The sequence below is a fragment of the Apteryx rowi genome, unplaced genomic scaffold (assembly GCF_003343035.1).
Source record: "Apteryx rowi isolate R43461 unplaced genomic scaffold, aptRow1 scaffold_4, whole genome shotgun sequence".
Classification (NCBI taxonomy): Eukaryota; Metazoa; Chordata; class Aves; order Apterygiformes; family Apterygidae; genus Apteryx; species Apteryx rowi.
Window position 1 is genome coordinate 9,727,146 of NW_020450529.1, and position 27,908 is coordinate 9,755,053.

The 27,908-nt window shown below is 42.6% G+C and overlaps 1 protein-coding gene across 1 annotated transcript in view; it reads right to left on the minus strand.

Annotated features, from left to right (window-relative positions):
* Positions 1–27,908, minus strand: part of LOC112970527 (receptor-type tyrosine-protein phosphatase gamma) — a 149,355-nt gene that overhangs the window by 116,380 nt on the left and 5,067 nt on the right. The window contains exon 3 of the mRNA XM_026075013.1: positions 1,389–1,455. Within this exon, the coding sequence (XP_025930798.1) occupies positions 1,389–1,455 (67 nt within the window). The remainder of the gene's footprint in view (positions 1–1,388; positions 1,456–27,908) is intronic.

Sequence of the window (27,908 nt, forward strand, 5' to 3'; positions counted from 1 at the left end):
AAAGGGAGCAGAAAAAAAGGATGAGCTGGATAAGACACCGTAGACCTCGCAGGGGGTAGAGTGTCTTGAAATAGAAGGCAGGTAGAAAACAAACCTAAAAAAATATTTGGATCCAGTTAAACGGCCGCTTGACTTCAGTGTCAAATTACTCAACCACCGAAAAATTCTTGCAGCCCGGCTCGTCCTCACTTTATTTTTGCTAGCCTGTTCTGTTACCCAGTGGGAGCCGGATAATAACATCTATTTTTGTGGAAAACAACATAGCTTTTCAGCTCAGTGTGTTGTTTTTATTTCACAGCAGAACACTGCAATTTATAAACAGCAAAACCTATAGAAAATTCTCTAAATGAAGGACTTTATGGCATGCTATCATTTAACCCCTATTTTTCACTTTCATTGGATTTATTGGTGCTCCCAGCTGCAACGTTAAATGGCTTTGAAAGTACAGTAATTAATCCAAAATCCTATTTGTTTTATTCTAACACTGTCAACTAGTTTTAGGTTTGCAGTCAAGAGAAAAAAAAATGTTTGTTAAGTTCTATAGCACTAGCTAATGTCTAAAGACAATCCTCTGAAAAGGTGCAAAGATGTTTTATCATAGCACTATAGATAGGACGGAGATTTATTATAGTACCTAACACCATTCCAGCAGATGCCTTTTGAATTATAATGAGATTATTAAAACTTTACAAATCATTATATTAAAACCTGACAAGAGTACTTTTGGAACCGGAGCATCTTGATGTCATTGCTAATGATGCATTACCCATGATAAGGCTTCAGGAAAATTCCTAACTAAAAACTGGTTATAAAAATATAAAATATATTAATATTTATTTCAGTACCTGCTATAAGTTCAAGGATAATAGGTTTATATGCATCAGAACAGCCGAATGATCATATTTATGTCAGCATTAGAAAGATGTTCATCTGCTGCATAGTTTAATTAATTTTCACAGATAGTTAATTTTCTGTTTCATTATCAGCTCCCTAAATTTGAAAGACAAATAATTTATAAACAAATAGAAACTTCAGAGAGGAGTATTTTTAGAGCAAGCAGAAGACAGATAGCAGGAGCGAAGCATCCGCGCTGCCTTCAAAGTGCTAATATGAATGATATATCGTCCTAGGTTTTGATGGATAACTTACGCATTCTGGAGCACCGGCTGAAAAGAAACAAATTGTTTACTGTTAACCCCAACCCATTTTCAGGTAACAAATGACTCTGACCTTTACCAATCAAATAACGCCTTTAACGCCCTTAAACATCAGCGCATGAGGAATGTACGGGCTCACCGTGTCCTTCCAGGGGTGACCCGATCCCTTAAGGACAATATTCCAGCCCTTCTCCCCTTCCCAGCAAGCAGCAAGTTTACGCGGCTACTTACCATGATGTACGACGCCCTTCAACCCATGGATAATGGGATCCAGCGCGGGATTGTCCCTCGGACTGACCTACATGCAAAGGATACAGGATTGGTTACATCCATTCTGGCATCAGACAGAACAGTCTCAGTTTAATCTTCTAAAGAAGGAAAAAAAAAAAAAAGATGTTATCTAACAAGCTGCCTAGTTCTCACATTTACACTGGCTCTTCACCAAATGCCAAAGATGCGCGGCATAATAAAACAACGCAGGGATGGTTAAAACAAGAGAAAGCGTCCTCGGAATTCATTAAAACATCGGCAATGTTGTTACCCAGCAAAGCCTATAAACAACGAGCTGATTTTTCCCCAGCTACTTCTGCTTTCACCGAGGAGAAGAGCCGCAATAAACAGAGGGTATCATGGACCGTCCTGTCCCTTACCGGCGCTGGTATAAACCCAGAGCTGCCAGGGAAACTGGTAAGGCTGGACCCCCATCATCCACCGTGGAGTTAGGCCTTGCAACCTCTTTGCTATTCATAKTGTTAAATTTATTTAAATTAGTGTCATTTGGACCAGAGAGGGGAGAAGAGCTTTGGGAGAGGACCTAGAGGAAGCCTCTGATTTTTGACTGTGCAATTGCCGGCCCTGGCCGACCAAGGCTGCCTTCCCCGAGCGCGTCTGCCGCCGGCCAGCAGCCACCTGCGTCCCCAGGCAAGAGGGGACCCGGCCGCAGAGGGGAGAGAAGGGCAGCGGGAAGTATTAACCCTCCTCTTCCCCACGTGGAGCTCGCACAACTTGCAAATTCAACTCATCCCCTCTGTCGCTCACCTGCAACACAGCCAAGCAATTTACAGCCCATAATGCCTTTTTTTTTAAAAAAAAAAAACAACTTTTTCTCCTTCCGAGGTATCAAAGGAATAACTCACAATTTCTGTGCAAGTGTTCCGTTATTTAAGATACCTGCCAATTTACTTTTGGGAAATAAATACTGCCACGTTCCTCATTCATGCAATACTGTATTTTTTTTCCAGCAAGAGAAATCTCAGCAGCATTGACCATTTTTGGACGGAGGGCTCCCAGCGGCGAAACGCATCGAACGCAGAAGAGCTGCTGCGTTTTGGTGCCTGCCCGTGACATCGATGCCGCGAGGCAACACGGGGTTTAGTCACTTTAGTGGACCACCAAGACCTAGGAGGRAAGGAGCGGGACAAAGCGGGGATCTCCGGGAGAGGAGCCTGGGCACCACGCGAGGAGCAGGGCCGCTTTGTCGCGGGAAGCGCAGCGGCGCCCGGGAGCACGTCCAGAGGAAAAGGCAGGCGCGAGGCTTCAGCCACGACGCCTCCGGGAGCGAGGGCGGCCCGGGAGATCTCGGAGGCRGCACGGCAGCAGGCGAGATAAGGCTGAGGGATGGGCAGGAACGGCGGGCGCCAGGGGATGCAGTCGGTGATTCGGCTGCCCCCTTCTCACAAAGACTAATAAAGCAGCCCTGGGGACGGGCCCCGTAAAATATCCCCACCAAAAAAAGCAGCGCCGCAGCAGAGACCTTTGCAGCGCTCCATCACCGCCAAAGGTTGCACGTCGGGGGATTATGGGATCCCTGCTGCCTGCCATTAATTAACCAGCAGTTTAGACCGTCCCTGCCACACCGGCGATCTCTCGCTGCTATTTCTGCAAGCTCGATGATTTAAAAGCCCATTTCCAGGGTGAAGCGATGCTACTGTTTTCAGGCAGGCTTCTCCGGCTAACCATTTATTTACTGGGTTTGCCTAGTGGCGTCGCTTAATCTTTAAAGTTGCAGAATTCTTAAAAAGCAAAACAAAACAAACTTGAGTTAAGGGTAATCTCAGCCACGGTTCTTGATAATGTTAGTTGATTTCTATGTTGTTTATCAGTTGCAACATTTTCTTTCAGAAGCCTTTTCAGTGGTTTCCTTTGCCGAGAAATTTTACAGAAAGGGGAAAAAAATGGAGGAGTAATGGTGCATTCCCGTTAAAGTCACAAATACTCACAACCTATCAGGGGAGAAAACTGGAATCCAGGTGCCCAGGTCCCACAGGCACAAGCATGTCTCTTCCCTTGCTTCTTCCCCATTATTAATACAGGAATCTCACTACTTTTTAAGCCAACTGCATTGAAATACTGTTTTTTTTCTGTTTATTTGTCTTTTGACCTTTAAACTACTGTGCTGTGCTCAGGACACATTTTCATACTCTCTTCTAGAGAGAAGAAAAAAAGAGGATGTTTTGTTTTGGTGTTTTAAGTGGAAATAAAAGATCCTTTTCTCATCACAGTACTCCRGGACTTGCAACAATCAGGTAGGGCAAGATTTGCGATGGAATTATGAAAGTGGCAACAGCAGCTTTGAAATATATACAGCTTAGATGTTTCTGGCAATAATATTATTAGGCCTGAAGGCTGTTAAGTTCTTTGAAGCATGAACTTTTATATGCCCAAAGGGGTGCTCTGTACACTTTGGACTCTGTATAAATAATAATCACAGTACACTGAACCCAGTGACCCACTTTGTAGGTTCCGTCTGGCTTCCGGCAAATCAACAGCAAACACTTTAAAAAATGCAGAGCTGTTGGAAGACACGTTCCTGCATCTTTTCCACTTATTTAGGTTTCTCCAAGCCATGGATACCACTAAAAAAAAATCATTAAACAGCTACTAGCAATTTAGTACATGACTGTAAGAAAAACTTGCACTGGACTTAACAGTGCTTTATTTCTTGTTATTTAACCATAAGTTGTAGAGAGTTTTATTTTGTTTGCTTTGTTTTTATTTCTGATGGCAGCTGCAATCAGTTTTAAGAAAGTAAATAGATGGAAAGAATCCTAAAGGTTAAAAACGTTCCTTTTGGGATTGTCTGTCAAGGTAGATCAATTCTTAACCTACCGGCCTTGGCAGTGCCCCTTCAATGCACCAAGGTGCTGTATCTATCATAGATCCAGCTAAGCAAGCATTCTGATAACGYGGTCTGCAAATGTATCGTGTTCTTCAACAGCATGAAATCAAGAGACATGTTCTGTCTTGGGAGGTAGCAAAAGAAATGCGCTGTGCATCTGTAGTCACATATCCTCCAAGGGTAGCRAGAGTGGGATCCCATGTTTCTCTAAAAATCACATGCAAACAAGTAGCACTTGGGGAGATTTCAGTTCAGTCATGATTGGGATACAGTCTTATTTTCCCTCCAGATGTTTTTCTTCTTTCTCCTTATATTCACACACTGTTCTCCCACATCTCAGTATACCCATTTCAGGATCTTGGCAAGACCATGAGAAAAGCGCCCACAAGTTTTCTCATTTTCTGTAATGGTTCCGGCTTCAGAGAAAAACTTTTATCTTTCTTTTTTTCTTTAAGTTCTTAAAAAAAAAAAATCCATGAATTTCCTCTCTATTTTTCTGCACTTGTCTGTGTGCTTTTTCTGTCTGTATTCATAGACAAGAGAAGGTTTCTGAAACCCAAAATGTCAAGTCCTATCTCTATTGCTATATGCCTCTGGTTTAACTGGCCTAGAGCTACTGTGCTGGCGCAGATCAGAGATTCACCCGTACAAGAATCCTCCCTCTGACAACAGCTGATACTTGAAAGAAGCAGGGGGGAAGAGGAAAGAAAAAAAGGACAACATCTCTAGAATAAGAAGTGTCCTTCTGACCTCCTTTATGATTTTATGTCATAAAGCTTGAGGTTATATCCCTCTACAAACTGTTTTTCTCTGTTTTGTTATATAATCTGTATTGTAGTAGTATATTTTTTATCTTACAAATATATCCTAAAGGGCAACGGCGATGAATTGTTCAGATTGACGCCTTGGCTGCAGAGCTAGAGGAAGCCCATACATCGGCAACCGGCTTGCGACATCTAAGCTTCACCCAACAAAAGGGCTGCGAGAGCTGAGCAAGGCTGCTTTTGTCCYGTGAGAGGAGAGCAATGAGCTTCCCCTCCTGTTTCAAGAGGCTAACATGGAAGAAACATCACCAATGAAGACTTCTGTAGCACAGGGAGCCCCCACACAAACACATACTTGCTACGCTGCCAGTTGGGTGGGCTCCGTGCGGTTGTGAGGGCTCTATGCTGCAAGGATTAATGAAAGAGAGGGAAATCATCAACCTGAAATTGCCCTAAAAATCCCCCACCACCAGTGTTGCTCCCTGAAGAAGATGCATTCACTCAAGTCTGACTAACACTGTATAGGTCTGCAGTAAACTGGATAAATAATTCTTGCGAGCATCATTTATAATTGAACGATGCCTGTAATCCTCTTTGGCAGAAATAAATAGGTAACTATCATGCTAAGTGCAAGGGAAAAATAAACACAGGAATATCATTATGCAGCTTCCTATGCTAACAGAGCTCTCACCACAGGATAAGTACGGGATGAAGGTGATATGAGGAAGCAAAATCTCTTTGCTTGTCCTACCCTTTGAGTGCCTTCAGTACTGGGTGTACATGTCAATCTAGGCTTGACTTTAATGCAACAAATAAAAGAAGCATCTCGCGATGTAGGAAAAGGTCATGCCCAAGTGACCGCGCTCTGCAGTCACAAATGGAGACGTTCTTCAAGCGAAATCACGGTGGAAATCATTACCTTGGACAGGTTGCACTTAGTTACAGCTCCCACTTCGAATGCCGAGATCAAGAGCTGATTTATTCCTCAGTTAGCAGCGAGGTTGATCAGTCACGAACTTATCGACAACAGCGTTAACACCTTTCAGCAGTGCAAGCTGCTGTCGCCCTGCTGGGAAGGGCTGTTCCTACAGCCCTGCCCTCGGAGCCGCCAGGGCAGCAGGCAGGCCGGGGACTCAGGCACCTTCTCAGGAAAACGTTATTAATGCATTGATACATACATGTTATTAATGCTTTTAATTCCAAAAGAGGAAAGGGCCAGCGACACGTGGAGCAGGAGTGTGACAGAAGGACAGACACCACCACAGCCGTGCTGATCACGCTAGTGCAAGCATCACCCTGCCGCATGTAAAGATGACAGACTTTACGGGGCAAGGTGTTATTTACCCTATAGGGAGGCCCTGCGTTAYGGCACTACTAAGCTCAGCATGGCCTAATGAGTTAAAACATCAGTTCGCATTCTCTGTCGTTCATTATACATTAAGTAGCAGAAGCTCTCTGCTCGTCTGATTATTCTACAGAACAAACCCAGAGCTTCTGGAAGCCTCTGATTTTACAAAAAGCAGCAGAAATGTGCTATAATTTATTGTCGCCTGCTATAATTTAAACCACATGCTAAGATTGTACAAGCAAATCATGACTGGTCTTTCTGCTGGAAACTGTTCTATAAAGCACAACAAAAAAATCCCAGGCAAAATATTTTGATCCACCTAATGGACAAACTGTATTCAAAATTGATTTTATAATGACTTTTGTAAGAAAAACAATAAACAACAACCAAAAAGCTGGGGAAGCCCCAACTAAACACCGAGGCAGCAAGATGGGCCACACAGATACACCAGATATTACGCCTGAGAGCGCTTCCCAGAGAGTAAGACTTCCCGTTCTCCTGTCCCCCCTTCCCATTGCTGTGGGCAGCCTCTCCAAAAACCAGGTTTTCCTCCCACCAACCAACACGACAATGGCTGGGGGCAGCACCACAAAGCTCTCTAATGATCACCGGTAACAGTCACCTTGCTAGAAGTAGGTGAATAATAATAGCTTGAACAGCTCAGAAATAAGGACTGTGCTTTCCTTTTTAAAAATACGCTTAAATAGGTCTGCTGTATTGAAGAAAAGGGTGTGGGGAAAAAAAAGAATAGAAAAAAACCCTTCCATCCTGAATGATATGAAATACAAATTTCTCTCTCATTTCTACCTAAAAAATTCTGGCATTTAGACTTATTAAACTGTCATAAATTTGCAGCAACTGCTTTCAAGCTCATTAAATGGGCTCACAGACAGTACTGCAAAGCATCTCAAAACCAAGGAGAATGCCATAGTTGGCTATATTGAAAGGCAAAATGACATGCATTTTGTGCAAGTGAGAGGAAAATGAATGGCAACAATTTTGTGATACACTACCTGAGCCCTTCCTCTCAGAATAGTGATATAATTTACTTTGCTCTCCCACTGCAACATTTGGCCCTTGACTTGGAAACTAAATCTTCAATCTATCAAGCCTTACCCATCTGCTAAGTAAAATGGCCAAGACAATCTGCATGCCTTGAATTCGATATAGCCAGCTGCTCCCGGAGAGCTGTGGCATTAACATCCAGAGACCATCCTCTTGTGCTGCAAAGGCCGGTGTCTGCCAAGGATGAATGACTACATACTTAACCGTGGCAGCTGAAGCCAGTGACAATGGCTGACACGGAGAGATGCCAATGTGTCAAACTCTACTTTCAATTACAATGGTGAAAGTCAGGGGTAATATTCCCCCAAGTGCCTGACTTCAGCTCCGTTCAGCTTGTGGTAAGATCTACAGCTCGCCGGTCAAATGCTTGTCTCTGAACACTCTGTACAAACAAATAACAATGAAAAAAACCCCTATTATATATTAACTAGGTTACAGAGATTAAATTGTCCTGTAGGATTTCAGGACAATCAACGTGGTTAAACAATTTATTCTCTTAGCGTTCCAGTACTGTTGGACAGATGCCAGTCCTGTGTCTCTATGGGAAAGGACCTAATTTTCACTGTTTTAGAACAGAAATGAGGAGAACCCCAGTAATGCAAACATGATGCCACACATTAATATATATTTTAACATCATAGCAACAGGATTTCAAAAAATTCAAGAGAATCGCAGTCAAAAGAAACATGCTTTCCCAGCAAAGGGAAAGCATTTGGCATACTGCTGGTTAAACTGTTCAAATTAGTGTCTTTAAGGCCAAATTATATTAGAGCTAGCTAATAGCTCGAGTAGGTCCTACCTCTAACACTTCTGAAAGCTCATGCTTTAACCCTGCGCTGGTCTGCAGCAGTAGCAAAGGACACACGTCTCGGCTTTGCAGCAGGTGCTCTGTGACTGCGCCAAGTCCACTGTCCCACCTCTCTCTCCTCTCCCTTTTGAAGTCTACATGGTTAAATCTGCTTGTGGATAAGTATTTCATATCTGAACCACTTCTGAATATAAAAGGAAGTGAAAGATTAGAGCAGGATCTGGAATGTGGACGAACAGATATGGAACATTTGCCTGTGCTTTGCTTTGAAATACAGTAGGAAATATTTATTTGGAGTCTTTCAGGAGAGCTAAAGGGTATGAATGGCTACTGGTCAGTATTGCAGCACACTGACTTACCTGTGCAGTCAAAAAACCGCCTACGAAGCTCCCAACGCAATGATAAGCTAGATTTGGTGCCCTAAGTTTTTCACCTTCACAAGCACCAAATGATCCAAGAATGATATATTCCTCTTCCTCCACAGATGATATTTTCTTCTATCCTCCCCGTATATGCTATAATTGCACATCTCCCATAAGAGTTGATGCAAAAGGACAAATCTGGCCAAGAGCCTGCAGCTTCACAGAGGTGAGCTGGGAAACAGAAAGCATTTGCTGTGTAATAAATGCACTGCCCCAAGTAAGTATCTTGCAGAATACATTTGTAAGGGAAAACAAGGAATGGCAACAGCCCCCTTAATACTTCAAGTTGCTGCTCATGCGTAAAATCAGAGAGAAAAACAGGTACCCGGGCAAAATGTGACACTGAACCTTATGCTGGCACATGCACTATTTCACAGATACTGCYATGACCTTTGATTTTTAAAAAACGTGCATTAATGCTGAGTTCGCCTTTGCCTATGGCAACTGGTTTCAGGTTCAGTGATTTGAAGGCAAATTCTGTTGAGTTAAATCTGGGTTTTGTCTTTCAGGTGTTAATAATCCTGCCACGAATGAAAAAATACTGAAGTCACAGAGGTGCATATGCTGGCAGAAGGGGATGTTCCTAGATGTCTCATTCACTATGTTGTTTGAAAAGAGGGAAAAAAAAAGTTAATGAGTCTTCCAATGATTATTTTAAATAGAATAATGGGTGTGCATTGATCCTTCTAGCTAATTCCACCTTGAATAATACATCATTCTGACTGAAAGCTTGCTAGTGATGTATTAACTTCATATTTCACCACAGCTTTTGGAGGGTACCTCAGTGAGATATTAACTAGCGGTGCCGAAGAGGAAGCTGCATCATTTTTTTAAAGTCCGAAATGGATTTAAAAGGTATTGAACTGAGTTTAAGGTCAGGTGTCCTGGCTGCCCTTCATGTCTGTGCGAGTGTGATGCAGCTGCCAGCTCTGATGCGACTGCAGCTCCTCTCCTCCTTGGTTCCCACCGGCCCTCGCTTGGGACCTGCTGCCTCTGGGCTGGGAATTAGTAACAGACACCCTGGGAYGAACAACGTCATAGATCAGCAGCTTGCATTTTCATTAGGTGCAGCAGGGATGTTTGAAAACACTGGAAGCACAAATAGTCAATTCTACACCACAGGTCGGCTGAAATGTTAATCTCGTAAAAAAGAGCACAGGGACAGCAAGGGCTTCCTCAGAAAAACTTACGACATAGTGAAACTCAGCACCCGAATTTTGCACGGTGACATGCTAATGTAAGACACTGTCTCCAAAAAAAAAAAAAAAAAAGAAGAAGCCAGAGCCTTAAACGCAAGGATAAAGAGTTAAGCACTGCCTAATAACTCAGCCCAGAGTATTTTTGGTAGGTGCACATTGAGTTTCTTTGTTAGCTGATAGAAATATTGATCACATATCGTATACGTGATCGGTGCACTAGGCTGAGTAATACTTCACAGCATCCCCCCCAGAGCATTACCTCCATTCAGCAGCGCAAGATTTGCAACCACCAGCACAGAAAGAAACAGCCGGCAATGCATTTTCCTTCCTTTTTGTCAGCCACTCATTTGCCTAAACTTTGACTCACTCTATTGATAAGGTAGACTAGTAGGGCATTAATTTCATGAAAGTATTCTTACACTTCAAATGCACGACACAGATAATTTACTGCAAGTGAACAGCACATTAAATTAACAAATTATTGAAAGATCCTAAAAAGCACGCATCTGAGGAAAAACAAAAGATACCTGCAGCCCCAAAGCACAATCTGATTAAGAGCAATAGAATATTTAAGCTACAAAGCTCAGCAGAAGACAAAAATGTAATTGCGACACAGAGGAGAGACAGCTACAGTCACAGACTCTCCAAGCCAGCAAAGCTTGATTGATAGACTGTACCATTCGCAGCTGCGCCAAAAAAAAAGGAAAAAAAAAAGGCAAGAGTAGCTGCAAGTTTATTTAAAGCAATTTTGGTGCACTGAGCCTACTTGTTCTCCTTTGAGAAAATATGATTTCTTCATAGAGCATGTAGTCTACTTATTTAAGCAGCAGTGTGCAAGATCTCTCAATCCTACTAGCAGTTCAGCTGGAAAAATGACACACCAGGGGGTAACATTTTATCAGGATGGAGCCTATTTTACAAAAACTGCCATCAGTTATAAACTGTTCTCACATCTAAGGGGGGGCAGAAAAAAAGGAGTTGGGCCTGTTTTTAGAGTTTCCACAATCTGCCCAATTTAAGGGAGTTTTTAGGTTAAAAAAAAAAAAAACTGTTTTGACCTAAGCAGGGAGGAAAATGGTGTAACGAAAAAAAATGTCAAGAGCACTATAGCCAGATCATCACACGGCACCTAGTCTTTGATATATAGCTTCACATACTTGCAGAGGCTAAACTCAAAATTGTGAAATAAGAACAGAAGTTAGCTTTTGTTATCTTTTGCTCCTCGCATGAATTTGGTAGCAAATGTGTTCAGCAACTGAGAGAGGGAAAAAAAAAAGTGAAGTATGTTTGTTTTTTTTTTTTTTTTGAAAATAAGATAATGGAGTCTGGCGGCTAAAAATGAAAATGAAATGTGCTGGACAAAACGTGAAGGGTGGAAGGGAACAGCTCAGATGGGCACCTGGGACCCCAGCATTTTGCAGGAATTTGTAACGTAATTGCTCTGGCTATGCTTGCCCAGGATACAGCAGAGATTTCCAGCCTTTTTTCTTCTCTTCCAGCCAACACAAAAGGTTTTGTCAAGAGAGGCCACAACAACCACCCCTTAAAAATGGAGAAAAGGAGCCATCTCAGCTCCCCAACGTCGTTTGTTCATTCTCCACCAAAAGTTCTCATTTCTCCTCTCCTAGCATTGCCCTCGGTCCCTTTCCCCACGACGGCAGCGGCTCTCTCCAGCCAGCCAAGGCAAGATGATTCAAGCCGGCATCTATGAGTCACAAACCCAGAGGAAGCAGAAATGTCAATTAAGTGACAGAGTCACTTCCCCGATGACAACCACACCTCAGTTCACAATTAAATTAGAAAGCCAGTGCAAACACATTGTTGTAGGGCAGATTTTTTATTTCCTTCTTTGATGCATCCAACTCCAACGTAGTTTGCTTGATGTTCCTTTTACCTCCGTTTTAGGTCTGGTGGGAACGGATTTGGTTATACTGAAACTTCTGCAGGAGCCACAACAAACCTCCTGTGTCTGAGGTAGCGGTGGGCTGGGGGGGCTCCTGGCCTCTAGGCGTCTTTGCAGTACAAGAACCTGATTTTAGATCAGCGGTGTTCAGTAATAGCTTTCTGGCACAAGACTCCAAGCAAGTCTGCCACCCATGATGTATTTTAGTATTTACAGTTCTCTTCCAAGCATGTTCTTCCCTTTTGACTTATCTTTTGTAGATGTTCAGTGCTGTTTCAGTTCTTGCAGATGTAGGCAGAAAGCCCCCACTAATCCTTGCAGCTTCCTCACTTCTGCCTCCACTTTCACTCCTCATGTCGCCTCCCCCTCCATCACCACCTGCCACCTCCACCTCGCTCCTTCTTCCCACCGCCGAGCTGCTTCTGTCTCCCCCAACGACAACACCCTGCTCCCACACGTCCCCATAACCTCTCACGTGTACATGGCTCTGCTACCTCCTCTCCTCCTGCTTCCTGCTCCACCGAGGAGGTCCCTGTGCTCTTCCACTCCCACCAGGACCCCCTTTATGGGGACAGGGCAGAAGGCTGGGGTCTCCCTGGCAAGCGGGCATGATGCGGAGGGGCGCCAGGGGTAGCATAGCCCCAGCCTGTCTCCTCCGCATCCTCACGGGATGGTGCTGAAAGCCATGAAGGTAAAACCTACAATTATGCTCTGCGATGAAAGCCCAGGCAGAGGTCTCTGCTGAATCCTCCACCTTCCCAGGCTTCCCAGTTTCTTCATTTTAAAGCAGTGCCTGGGTGTAGCACAGTCGCGTCTTTACATTTGTGGAAGGCTGCCATGTACACTCCTCACCAAACTCTTAATGGGAAACACCGTGAAGATGGTTTGATGCTGCAAACGGACGGCAGACCTGTTACCAGGCTCCCAACTTGAGCTCCACTGTGCTAAAACAAAACCCCAGGGATGCAAACTCTCACTTCCATTGTGGACAATACCCAGGGCCTATGAACAAGACAGGTTTTGAAGAAAGAGGTAATTTTATGAGACCAAACATATTCACTTCTATCGACAAAAGCTGTCTTGCTTATGCCATCGTGGCCACACAACTTCCCCAAGGGGCCACACAGACTTTTCCTTGCCTCCAATTCATATTACGACCTTGCTCAGGCTAATGTGCATCTTTAGGACTCGGCCCTGGAGTCCTCATCTAAATCTCTTTTAAGCCACTGAACTACGAATGGCAGGATGTGGCCTGCAACTTTCTCCTTGGCTGCTTCTACACTACTAAAGTTCTTGCTGCAAAAAACGCCCCCATCTCACCTGGCGTAACACTACACACAACAGCGAGGAGCAGATGTCAAGCTGTTTGTTTTCCTCGTCGTTAGAATGACCCAACGGCTCACTCAGTTCCTTACAAAGCCATTTCAACAGGTATCATGGTTTGTGTTTGGAGAAAATCAGGAAATAATTGTGCTGGAAAAAAAAAGCACTTAGAATACAAGTGCATTAAAAGCCTGGGAAACATTCAGTTTGTGGCAGCAGTCTCCACCTCTTGAAATACAAAGAAATACAAAAACTAACATGACACGTATGCTTGTTTCAAGATGTTCTACATTTCAGCAGCAGCAAAGCGGGTGCTATTCAATCACCGCAAGTCGATGATGGTCTTAAAGCCGCAGAGCTCCTCAGGATGCTCTACCCTCCACGCCTCTGCTCCCTGGGCTTCTTACAGCTTTCCGGGGCTCCTGCTGAGCGTGACCCAGCTACAGCAGGGGGTGTCATGCCCTGTCTCTGGTCAGGGAGCCCTCCTCCCACGCAGGATGCAGCTTCAAAATTGTCAGAATCTCAGAATCTCAGGAAAAGGTATGAGAGAAGAAATAAAGTACAGCCAAACAGAATTTAAAGCAAAACTTGAACTACGGCTGAAACAAAAGGTGCTCTTTGTACAGAGTGATGGAGAAGTTTCCTGCAGGTGGGAGCAGGAGAGCTCTTGGGAAGGAAGTCTTGCATCTCTTCTTCTCTCTTTTCACACACTCTCTGAATCTGCTTGCCAGAGAACCTGCCTATTATTTTTAGGTGCTTACTTCCTTCTTTGAAACCCTTTCTGTTCACACCCTGGTGCTTTAACTCCTGGGTGTCCACAGATTTTACCAGCGTGCCTGAGCTGTGGGTATGGTTTCTATAACCAATGCGGTGTCCAATCAAGCTGGACCAGCTGGGCTCATTAATGTGCTGTGGCCAGGACTCCTCTTTCGTTATTCACTTCTGGACAAATTCCTCCATCTCTCTTCTCAAAACCTGGCAGGATGCATGGTCCACCACCATGGATGATGGCACCACAATCACTACCACCCTTTGACTCTGCAACCTGTGCAAGCCAAACACTTGAGCTGGTACGGAGTAAGCTAAAAAGCCAGTGCTCTGCAAGAGCAATCCTCAGAAGATTGGCACAGAAGGACGCAGTCACCATGAGGTTACATGAGTAATTCTCTCCAAAGTCTCTGAGGCCCGACACAGTTTGATTTGCAGCTCAGCCATAACGCATATATACGTGGAGCGCTGCACTGACCGCTGCTGCGAGGACGAGAGGGTTTCCAAAGCTAACAGCAGAAACCACTGCAGCTTGAACGTTGTGTAGCTTAATGCTGTACTGCTACACGCTCTCCGTGGACTGGCCTATAACCCCAGCAGATTGCTAGGACGCAGCTGCATTTGAGGCTTTGTGTACGCTGGGATCGATACAGGGCAGCAAACATTTTAATACATGGATGGTACGATAAGGCAGGCATAGCAAAATCTTCCAGTGTTCGAGATAAACCCCTAGTTACATGCTTCAGCTGCAATCCAAGTAGTAACGCAGGAAGAAAGGGAATATTTCTTAAAAGGGAAGCATAGGATGGGCTCTTATGGCATAAATGCAGCATTAAAAAAAAATTGCTACTGACACAGGAACAGCTGACAGAGATAATCTCCACAGCTCAGCATGAATTTATACGGCCTTTCAGCAACTCTATTAGACAGGTGTGGTAGCAGCCAGCTGTAATGCACACACAGACGAAGTTTCTCTAAAACCTGAGTGCCCATATGGCCCCGCGGCACACCGACGCGGTGCCACCTGGCTGGGCATCACCACCCTCTCCCACCACCATCTGTCCGCAGAGAGGGATCAATACCTTCTTGAGGAGCAGCCTAGACAACAAGCGAGTTTGGACTCAAAGATGATGGATGTCTTCATCCACAACACAGGGACCACCAAACAGATCTACCTCGAAAGGTTTAAAAGCTGGCTTTCATTTTGGTCTTCAATTCTCTGCCCAACTTATGAGAAAAGACAAGTCCAGACATAAGGCAGGGTGGGCCTTGCGTTATTAGGGAAGGAAAGCCTATTAGCTGAAATATGATAAATCTCTGTAGATATGCAGAGTAGCAGAAGGCAACTGTTTGCTTCGCCATATCACTGGTAATGAGTTGGCAAGGGCAGAGCCCTCCAAACTGGGAACCCAAAGTTTGATTTGACTGGTACGCGCTTGGGAGAATACGTAACACGAGGGGTTCGCCCAAGATGGGGAACTGTGTGTCTGCTCACGTCTGGCACAAAATAAAACAGGATATAAAAGCATGCGTCTTAGCAACTTAGAATACAAAATGCAGAAAAGATCTTTGAAAGGTGATTGATGTAGTCTAATCATGTTTCGCACAAGAGTATTTCAAATTACGTTAGATGTTTTTATAGGATCTAGGTATGATAAAGAAGGTTTGCCAGGTGGCTAGGTAGGCAGGGGGGAGGATGGAGTGAGAAAATAATTTTATGTTGGCTGCTTCTAATACACAGGAATGTAGATAATGCCACAGAGATCACACAAAATACACAAAGAAATACTAGCTTAGCTGTTAGGGTTACAAAGCTTTGCTTTCTAATCAACATTTACCCACACAGCCTAGAGCTGCTTTTAAGTATCGATCTGTTGGCATGATCCTGAGGGAAAATGTATATCAAAAAGGGTGATTTAATTCAATCATCTTGATTCCTGCATAACCTGATCCTATTTCTTCTAAAACCCAGAAAGTAGTAACTTAAGTGAAGCTTACAGATCAGCTAATGTATTTACAGCCTTAAAATAACACACGATACACTATAAAATACAGAGATCCAAAGTTAATCTGTTTTAGCAATATTCTTGCAGCAAGTAAAGATGAATTTTAATCTGAAAAATCCATTTTTTATCAGGAGCAAGACTGAGCTCTGTAATAACCCAGCCACTTTCTAATAYGGCACATCATTTTACTTTGCTCATAAAGAACAGTTTGCCAAATCTACAGTTAGGCTTCATTTGATACAGTACGCACGTTGCAAAACCAATGCCTTCTTTCAGAAAGTCTCTTTACTCTTGATAATGACTGCATTACAATGCATTTTTGATATGCAGAAACGGTCCGGTTACAATCAGCAGCTAAATACTTTTTTGATGATATCAACCAGGCAGCTTCTCTTTGGCTTCACAGCCCTCCCAGAGCTGTGAAACAGTTGCAAACACCGTGGGCTCACAGCAAAAATCCTGCTCCATCTCGCAAGCCTCTGAAAACTCACTGTTCAGAGGTGCTGTGAACAGATTAAAGCAATCTTTATTTAACACAGATTTTAATTTTCGGCATAGAGTAGGATCTTGATTGGCAGCCTTGACTCTCACCTATCTCCAGTACAGCTTACTGCATATAAAAGCACATCCCAGCATCTGTGCTTTTTTTTGGTTTTGATTTTTTTTTTTTAAAGAAAACTCTGATATAAGCACACCTGCACTTAAAAAGAAAGGGGGGGAGATTTAATATTTCTCAAATTGGGACCATTTAGTTCACTTCAGACTCACGACTTGAGCCAGATTAGTGTGCTTTTCAGTGAACCTCAGATGCAGAAGATGCATCTAAAAGCTACTAAAATTATATTGTAAAAGGATTCCCAGGTTCACATCCTCATCTCCGCCCTACGAACGTGAAGGTTTCTGATTYAGTTTCACAGGAGGGCAACCATCAGGTACAGGGAACGCTCTGGGCAAGCTGCCATCTCGGCTGTAGAATTATTTTGGGGGGTGATGTGCCATCAGCGCTATTGGTAAAGCCATCAGCCATACACACTAACGTCTACCTCTGTGAAAAGACATCAAGAAAAGGACCAGACCAGACTCTGACTTACTTTTGTTGCCTTTCTTTGRCCCCTATAAAGAGAACTACCGGTTCAGGTATCATTTCTCCTACAGCTGTCCTGCAGCACAGAAGCTACAGATGACAAAAACCAGTAACAATTTGACCCTCCGGCAGTAACCTGCAGCACCRGATTTAGAATAAATTAGGACAGATTATAATTAAATTACTGAGGCCTATTTTCCTGAATGTTCACCTTGCATTATGTGTAATATATAGGAATTATGCAAGAAACCATGTATATCACTGGTAATAACTGGGGTGGTGCTTAYGTGGACACTTTGGCCACCAGTCCATGCCGGCACCAAAAGGGCTGGGCAGCACCCGCTGCTCCCTCACCTCCCTTGCACATTTTCATGTGTTTGCACAATCTGGCAAAAATGCACTGTTTTTTCAGCGGGATCTGTTCTGCAACTTGGCTAGGGACGGAGAGGGGTGAGCCCACTGCTTTCCTTGGCAGCACAGGCTACGGCAGAATGACGATGACGCCGTAACCACCTCCCCGATTGTACAAAAATGACATGTCGCAATTATTTGCACTCTGTGAACCCTAGGCGATTCTCACATCTTGCAGCAACCTATTAGCAAAAAGAGACTTTGTGAATGGAGTATCTCGGTAAGCACTTCAAACAAATACATAAATTATGCATAATTGGTATACTCTTTCTACCTTAGGGATCAAACTAAGACTAAAGAATTATGTTTTATTTGTATTAAAAATGTATTAGCTGCTGTCCGAGAAGGGTTTCTGCAACATTTGGTATTCTACTCAGGCGAGTCTATCCAAATCTTGCATTGTTTATTATTGCCAATACTAGGAGAAACTTGACACTGTTCTATCTGAGAACTAAATAATAATTCTTCAGACAGAACAGCTTAAATGTAATAAGAATAACTTTTCTATCTAAGCCAGAAGATCTAAAGGCAAAGGAAGTCCCAATTTTACCCATCTATTTTATATATTCAGACTTTACAACCAATCTCTCTTTTATGGTACAAAGTGAAATGAGGCAATCATTTACAAATAGATTCTGAGCTCACCTTTACTTAAAATTGCCATAACACTAATTGGTAACCAGAAGCAAATGAAGGCTACAGTTTCATGGAAGGTACAAAAGAGGCAAATAAATGCAATTTTGCAAGGGCTGTACCCCCGCAGGACAGTGCCACACGCGGACTGGAAGCTGCAGTTTCCTAGTGGAAAAAGTTGGATTTCATCACCTCTGTCCCATGAATGTAAACCACATAAACTTGCTTAGCCCTCTGAGAGGCAAAGGGGGTATGAGTCTTGGATGGCTACGCAGGACGATCTTTGAAGAAAAATAAATCAAATTAAATTTTAAAAAGGGCTAGACAGACAAAGAGAAAAAAATGATCTTCCCAGACCYCAGGCAAAATGTTGTACCAGGGAGAGAAAACAGGGAGCTCTTTAGAGGGCAACGTGGCCGTGTTTGGGAGGGAGGAGAACAGAAAGGAGATGAATGCACAGCTTTACCCTTCCTTTGATTCTGTGACTATGACCAATTCTAGAAAAACTCTGGAAAGACTCAGATAGCAAAAATAGCTGTATTATTTTATTATTATATATTTATATTCCTATTACTARATTATATATCTGTACATATTATATATTATGTCACATTATGCATTTATTATATTTATATTATTTTATTTTTATTTTATTATGTTCTCTCTCTTAATTAAAACCAAAAAGGTCAAGTGGAAATGCACCACGTTGGGAACGTGCAAGAAGAAGGATGGGCACGAAGCGGTCGTTGCAACGACAAAGATGAGAAAAAGGCCCTCGCAGCAAAGCAAACCAGCCAAGCTCAACGACTGCTCGGYGCTAAAAGGGCTTGGGGTCCCCCCAAAGCAGGTACCGGGCGAGTGATGGACAGTGCCCAGCCCGAGCCCGCTCCCGCAGCCGCCAGCCCCGGGCCGGCTTGCGCTGTTTGACCCAACGGCAGTGACGCACCGACGGAGCCACCCAGCGAGCAAAACTCAACAAGCGCTGCTGTAGTTAGGGAACTAATTTGTTTTTTCGCCTAATGGTTATAATCAGCAGACTTCCCGAGTATCAATCTTCCTGAACTACGGAGGGGGTGAGATTATAGACTGACGACTGTAATTTTTACATATTAGACATCTAAGTGTCATTTTCGGGAGATGGTAATGAAAACTCCACAAGATACTTTTCTATCAATTTAAAGATTCTTACTGCATGGCTACAGAAGTGATTTTTTTTTTTTAAGGCAGCGTATTTTTAAATCACAGAGAAGCAAATTACTGTGTTTAAGACATTAAGCACTATAAATATTCCTAAACTCACTCCACTTTTGAGCACTGAGGGTGAGCAGAAGCAAAGGGAGCCAAAAGAATACACAAACACATGCTGATCAAGCTTTTAGGGGAAATTACTCAAACCGAAACACTAAAATATAAGGGACAGTTACAAGAACTAAGGCTAACAAACTGGTATGTAATTYAATGAGGCAAGTTAATAGTGGCAACCCACTCGGGATTAATCATAACACATAATTAATAAGCATTAGGAAAGCAAAAAAACCCTGCAAGTCAAAAAAAAAAAATCTTACGATGCTATAAACTAAAAGTCAGTGATCCTGACATTCAGATGAACATTAAACTAGAAGAGCGCAGAGATCTTTTCCCCATGCAATGCATACGACCAGCTCTCATTAATGGTAACAACACATAACTCAAGACATTTAAGAGATACCCCATAAAAGATACAGAGGGCGTTTTTCAAATTTAAAACACTGCAAAACTCTGGAGTCCTTTCAATAGCAAAAAAGTTTACAGTTCCTTCCTATCATCAGTAATTCTGATGTTTCCATCAAAGAAAATCATAGCAATGGAATGTGATTTATCACAAAAAGCAAAAGTTGCTTGATAACCCATCACCATTGTTAGCTATGTTCCTCGCTACTGCATCAAAATCAGAGAAGTGACAGTGCAAATTGTGAGTTATGATCCCAGACTTAGCAATTAAGAAAGCATTTACAGTGCATTTGAAGAAAAAAAAAAGCATCTCATTTTTATCTTTGATTTTTTTCAGACAGTCTGGAAGTTGCATTGCTCTAGACATACCTGAGATTAAAAACAAAACAGAAAAATGAAAAACTCTCGTGCATGCTGGTACTTTGCTACGCACTACAAAAAGAACTGCATGACACTGCTTTCTAAACAGACAGTATCCTTTAAAAACCAGCCTTACAAAAAGGCTTGAATCGGAAGTATTACATTTTGGAGGTCATCTGACACAGAATCTGGCTTCATGCTCTTCTGCCTTACTGGAAAGTACCACGAAAGAGTGTTTAAAGCTGGAGAGAAGGGGGGAAAGGAAGATGATTACTCAGGCGCCGAAGAAGCTAAGTGCACATAAGGTAGATTATCTTTCCGCACTGCACAGTCAGCCCGTGGATAGCGAAGTTTCAACACAGCAGGCTGCAGCCATCATGATCTAGAGGCTGCAAACGCCTCTTGGCAGCGCGCGGGCGAGCGCCAGCAGCGCCGCGGGTCCGCTTCCAAGAACGATGTGCCGCAGCCGCCCCGCCAGCCAGCCGCCTCCAACTCGCCCTTCCGCACGCGCGCGTCTCCTCCCTTCGTCCGAACGCCCTTGCTCGGGGTGCTCAGGCATCGTCGCGGCCCTGGGCGCAGCCCCGTGGGCTCCTTCGCCCGGCTAAGCGCCATCAACCTGAACCCTAGAGAAACGCTGCTCGCGTTCGGGGCGCGGGAACCGGCTCCCGGGGGACTGCCYGGACTCGGCACACCGGAGGGGCTCGTCCGTGCTGATGGACAGAAAATTTGGGATGTGGCACGTGGCCCTACGCTGGAAGGAAAGCGGGCAGCCGCGCAGGGCACCTACTCTTCTGTACTCTTTTCCATGCAACGGTCTTGAAGAAGATGCCCCACGGCATCCTTACRCGGCAGCCAACAAGCTTTCGAGGCTCTTCTATGAAATTCCAGACTTGGACAGGAATTGCTGTTTGCTCAGCGCTCCTGGGAGYTGGGCTACCCGTTTAGGCACGACAATAAAGGCCAAGGGACCTGATTATAGAAACCTTCCTCGATTTTTTTTTCCTTACAAACTCTGCCCTAAACAGCCATTTTACTACTAAACGACATCTGTAATATAAGCGACCCGTACAAAGGTATGAATCAGAATAAGGTTAAAGCCTCGTTGTTAAGCACTTGAAAGTCGATAAATACTAAAATTGAAACTCCATGTGTTGGGTTTTTGGTTTTTTTTAAACTCGCAGAGCTATTCCCCATCTGTTCTCCCCCTTCTTTCTTCCTTTACATAAAATATTCAAAACCATTCAAATTTCCCAAAGAAATTTTCAACAGAAGTTGAAATGAAATGAAAATCTGAACATGAAAAATTTGGGGTTCAAGTTAAAAAAAATTCTTTTTGTTTTCCTTAATTGAAAGGTAGAACATACTGTTGTAGTAAGGGACACTTTGCATGTATTTTTATCTCCTGCTCTTACCCAACTTCCTTCAATGCGAGTCTTTTTGATCAGCATGAACACCTATCTTTAGGCGCCTAGACTTGCCCGGTTTGGCCGCAGAGACCACCTCTGGAAGCAGTTCAGTGCCATCTGCCTACTGAAATCAACCCAAATTTAATATACTTCAAGAAGTTCTCATAATTTTATATTTAAATTCTCCATGGAGCAAAATCAGTCTCTCTTTTTTTTCCTCTGTCTTTTAATAATTTTACCTCCATTTATTTACTGGAAGTTAGGTGAATCTTTTTCTGCTGCAGAGACACTTCATATTACTATAAATCACTATGTGTATCGTATAAGCTGTTTCTCAGAAAAAATGTACTGGCAGGGGTGTATTAACCAAGCCTACCTTCTCTAACTCGCAGGTCCCTTATATGCTAGGGTAGCTACTTCATATTTTTGTATTTGTCAACTATATTTGAAGGCCCTATATTTAAAGGCTTTTATTAGTAATTGCTAACAGTTTTAAATGACTGCAATGATTTAAAAAATACTAGGAAACTACTTCAGTGAGTAAGAACATATTTCAAATTGCTTTGCTTGTATTCTATTGCATGGAGAATTAACTAATACACGCACATGCACTTTGACAAATATATTTTTCAAAGACACTGAATAAGTAGTTTAAGCATGCACACATTTCTGTTATAAAGATAAAAATAAATACCTGTGCTAATTACTAAATAATACTGCCAATCAATAATAGTTTTATTATTCATAAGCTACTATTAATAAAACACCATGGATTCTAACGTAACCATTAAAAAAATTAATACTGTAATTTAATTTTAAGGTCTTTACATGTATCTGAAGTCTATTAAAATAAATGAAAAGCCTCTCAATGACTCTGGATGATGCCCTGCATGTTAATGATGCTACATGGTATTTGAGCTACTGTAAATCACCTTTAAGATATTGCCTAAACACTGAAGCACTGACTATGCTTTACGTAGGTGGCCACAAGAATGTTTTAAGAAAAATGCACACCTCCCTCTTTGCTCTCCTTTTCAAAAATCAAACTAGTTTTGGTCAGACTTTCAAAAAACATTATTGCAAGGGAGTGGTGGAACTAAGGAATTGCCAGAAACTGAGGGGGGACATGGGAACCTTATTTCCTACCACATCTCTCTCAAGAGCTACTATATTTAAAAGTTATTCGCTGAATTTATTTGGTTTTGACTGAAAACACATGAAGCAGTTAATGACAGGGAAGACGAAGAAGAAGACGACGACGACGACGAAGACGACGAAGAAGAAAAAAAAGGCTTCTAGGAAAGTTAAAAGTTGAATTCTATTATTTGAGAATCACACATAAAAACACATATTTGGCATTCAAAGATTTTGACTGAGTTCCCCTGATTTATTCTGTGCTTAGCTCATTTAAGTGCATGCAAAAAGAGAGTTATTGATTGGCTTCATGAAGCACACCAAGATCTACTACCAAAAATTCTTATAAAAGCAAGGCACAATTACCATTTGTTTCACTGAACAGCAAATCTCTGCATACATGACTTAGTAGTAAATATAAATACATTYAGACAGAAATAYCACACACACAAAAATGTTTCACAGTATTTTTTCAACAGTCTTAAAAAACAGTAATATYGGAAGAGAGAGATAAGAATGGCACCCCAGTAAAAGACCTGGAAAAAAAACTGGATTTCAGTAAAACACCTGGAAAAACTGGATTTTTATCCTGTGTACTTCTGAAAATCCCATTAGTAGCCCATTTGCTTCCAAGTGCCCAGTTACCTTTAGAAATCTAGCCCTGCACTGCTAACACTGATGAGTGATCGAGGTATCAATTCATCATTCTGAAGATAATTTTAATGATGAAAGCATTGCTAAAAGTTATTTTAAAATTCATTTTTACTTTAACTTCTTTGGAGATTATTTGTTTGAGTATCTGAGATACAGTAACTAATCACTGATGGTTTTCTTTACAAATAATAAAATAGATTTATATGCCCTCCCTATAGGAACATGGATTCCATTGCCTCCTCCTGAATTTCTGAGCTATCGAGTATTTGATGAGAGCTTAGGGAATCAGTATTGTATCTTTTCACAGCAGTAATCAAGGAATGAAGCATTCTCTGCTGTAATGAATCTACTGCAGGCTTGAAAGATGAATATTTCAAATACAAAAGCAATATGTTTGTTTTGAACACATTTAACTTTGACTTTAATAAAGCAAGTAGCGAAGTGTGCAATGAATTATATTGTTAGATGGTTAAAATAGAGCTGTGCAATATGTCTGAATGCATTTAATCCAAGTAACTATTCATTTTAAATGTGACTTGTAAATACGTGTTACATGAATATATATGAATGGATGATTCAGGAACCCGCAAGAGATCAGGGCCTTCCACTCCTGGCTTGCTTCAAAACCAGCTCAACCTGACAATTAACCACGGCCTGGAGCCAGAATATCATTAAGTACGAGCTGAACCTTATGCAGGCTGAAATTAAGCACATGTACAGAGCTATTCAAATGAGGGCTGTTTAAATCAAGACTTAAGGCCCCTGTGGCATTAGGACCTAAAAGTTGTTTTGGCACATCGGTGGGTCTCAACCTGCAGCCACGGACACCTTCTAAGAGGTCCACCAGACCATAAAGCCCTGCGGACAGGTCCCGTCACYGGGAGGGTTGGTACTTCTGCAGATCCAGAAGCCTTTACTACAGACTACGGGGATATTTCTGGCTAGAAGTAATGGATATATGAAGTTAAACATCTTCTACTAGCACTAGGTTCACTTTGAAATACAGCAGGTAGCCCCTGTACTGACATAAATGGTGATATTGGCTTCTCCTTCTGAAAAACTTTCCAGTAGGGAAAAAGAAATCATTGGAATTATTTTATTTTTCTCCAGAAGAGTTGGATTTTTGCTGAAAAACAGCAAGTTTTCTTTAACAACAAAAAACCCACAAGAGTTTCTTGGCCCACATTGTTTTTTTAATGCTTTCATTCCCTCTCCCTCTTGAAATATGCTGCATATTTCCTACACAGATCCCCGCTGCGAGAAAACACCATTTTTTCCACCGATTCCCTCAACAACGCAGYGCATTTACCAGGTTTAACGACCACAGGCTCCGAGCGCAGAGGGCTGCAGCTCCCTCCCGCCCGTTGCTGCTTGGTCAGAGGTCTCCTGAGGTCTCCTGCACGCCGCGGCACCTCCTTTTGCCCCGAGTACACAGCTACCAAACAAAAACCTGCCAGTCTTCTCAGCCGAGCCAAACCAGCTGTTGCTTTGCTGCCTGCTGCATTGCCGTCTACCCACAATATTCTCCAGCACGCTGCTGACGGTGATGCTACGGTTAGAAAACAGATGGGGTAACGTGGGAATTTTCTACCTCAACCTGCTTCTGTTAAACTCACAACTTGCACTCAAACACAAAACTCAGCTTTCAGAGCCCAGTTTGCGATTTCAGGCCAGCCCATGCTATTTGCAAATCAAGCATACGGGCTACAGAGTGCCCACAGCGCTATTTTACGGGACACCAGCCTCCCCGGGTCTCCCCACAGGGACAAAGAGAGGAGCAGGTACCACAGCTGCCGTATACGGGAACCATTCATTCAATTTTAACTAGAAATTTTCTCTGTCTGTCAGGTCAACTAACCTGCAAGATGCATGCATATGTCGATGTCTGCATGCATATGGTGACAAAAGTTTATCACATATGTTGACAAAATTCATCAAGAGAGTTTACAAGGCAAGCAATGAGGAAGGCACAGATTTCACTGGCACAAGTGACAACAAAGTTCCAAGTGCTTCAGCTCTCCAAGTTCAGCACCAATCTACTTTACCTGGAAATTGCCCTTGAAATAGTGAATTCAATAAGGAAAATTCTTATATAGTCAAAGTTTAAATTATTTAAAATGGAGGAAAGGGGGTTCTTAATTATTTAATGTTTCACCAATAATTATATAGTTCAGTATAATGTTCACTCACTGCAGAAACTGATTTTCAAAGGAACATTTGTGAACATCAGTCAAACAAAAACCACCTGCCAGACTATAAATTCAGTCAGGGTGGTACCAACGCATTCATTCCAACACAGCATTAGCGCATTAGGAAAAATACAAGTCTTGACTTAACGGCGAACCCTATCCATTAATTTCTGCGTTAAAATATTTATGTAGAAAAACATGCACAATTCAGTTTCCTGATATATATTTAAAACACAGTATGTTCTATATTCCTACTATTTTTTAAAGCTGCTTTCCAGAGAAGTGAGTGAGAGATGAGACTATAGCTCTGGAAGACTGCAAACCGTCAAATTAATACTTGAATAGTCAAAGCTACCAAACAAAATGTGAACAGGGACATGCTGCGGTTTTGTTGAAAAGTTACTCAGAATGAGTCTTAAAAGACAGTTTATAAATTAGTTGCACAACATACTAGCAAGGGTAAGCTTACCCGCATGGTGCCCTAGGGAGCAAAGCTAAAAGGGCACGAGCATTTCTGAACAAAATTTTCCCGAAAGGTTTTTTCCAAGCTGTGGTTCAGCAGCTCCATCATGCAATACGCAGCACAGGGAACTAAAATGGCACCGCAGTCGCATACAGACACAGTAGGGATCTACAAAAGTTTATCACCATCAGTTAAGAACCCTAAGTAAAAAAACCCTTATTTTTAAATGCCTACTTTAAGTCTGAGAGCAATAACATCAGAAGTTTCTCTTTCCATTCAGGCCCCCCACAGTATAAAAGCTTCATATTTAACTATTTCACTGTCATCTAATTTCTTTGCCTCCAAACCTGCAAAGCCTCCATGTGTTTCTGTCATTCCCATGGGCTGAGGACACTCTCTTGCAACGTCTCTTATCTCCACAGAGGATGCAAGTTTGCTTCAGCCCACAGCTACTCACTGCAAGGCTGCTCTGTTCAACGTCTGTGGGACAAGCTCTGGAAAACCCTGACGATGGCCAAAGTTGCAGCTATCACGCTAAAGCCCTTAAGTTTATTTATACAGGCCAGAATTCGTCACATGCCCTTCCAGAATGGGGACGAGGTCTCCACAAATCTTCCCCGGCAGCTTCCCGTCTTGGAGGAGAGCTACCCAGAAGGAAGCCTTGATACAGTCCCAGGACGCGAGAAGTTTAATGGAACATCACTGATTTATAATTTCAACTCAGAGGCAAGGAAAAACAAAACAGAAAAGAAAACCATTTCCTTGCAGCCACAAAACAGTTGTCACTGGGTCCCTTTGCCAAAGAATTACCCTATCCCCAATTCTCTGGGTGAGATTAGGGACTGTTTATCAGTAATGACTTCAGATTTCATGGCTCCTGGAGCAGAGGAGCCCACCTGCACCATCATCTGGACTTTACAGCCTAATGTCTTGTGGCCTGCAGGGCCAGAAATGATGAAAAGTATAGATTTCTACTTCCCTGAGGGGACTGCAACACTCATTTGTGSTCTTAAAGAGTCTGAGGTCTCTTACAAACCAAGATGCTGTGGGTTTTTTTTACAGTGTTACAGGGTATTTTAGGTTATTTTTAGTGAGTTTAATGGCTCCCTCAGAATCGTGCAAAGTGGGACTCGTGGTAACTGCAGCACCTGGCCTTGCAGGTGGGGAATACAAAAAAAAGTCCTGCTGAGACTTTAAGATCCTCTAAAAACAGTTTCCTTGAAATAAATGCCATATACAGACTAGGAAATGGTACAACGTGGGGCAGTGCTTCACGTGACCTGTGTGCAGCACAGCTGGGTAATTTAGCAATTCCAGCTGCAGAACGACGTAACACGCGTTCCCTCTGCCACTGCACGCAGGCGCAGCCATGATATGCAGCTCTTCATCATTGYGTGAATCACATGTGATTGAGACTGAGTGACTTTGGTTGTTTTATTTCTAAACTCCTGTCACGTAAGGCCAAATTCAATTTGCCCGATCCTTCCCACAGCACATCAAGATTAAGAAGTCCAGGGAATCATCCCGGTATGCCACTGTAAATTATCACAGCTCCACCAATTTCATCCTAACATGAAACGCCACCAAAGTGCTCAGAATTCAACAATGATGAATTTAACAGGCCTACTTCAACTAGCCTGATGTGAGCAGCGTTACAGCAATTTATGCGATACAAGGATCCATCCTTTTTTCCTTATCAAGGCATTTGATCAAAATCAGTGACAGGGAAAAAGACAACCTTATTTAATTTGAGCAAGAGAGTCAGGCTTGTCACTCTAACATCATAAGAAAAAGGAAGGTATTTACATATGGGTACTTCCATATTCTTTTTTATCTGGGTTCACATTCTCTTCTTCCACAGTGAAAAACAGTGTGAAACCCAACAGAGGAGCTGAATTTTCCCTTGCTCTTCCCCTTCCCCCTTTCTCCCCCCTTCTGCAAAAGCAACATCTTGACTTATTTCCAGTTCTTCATTAGCTACTT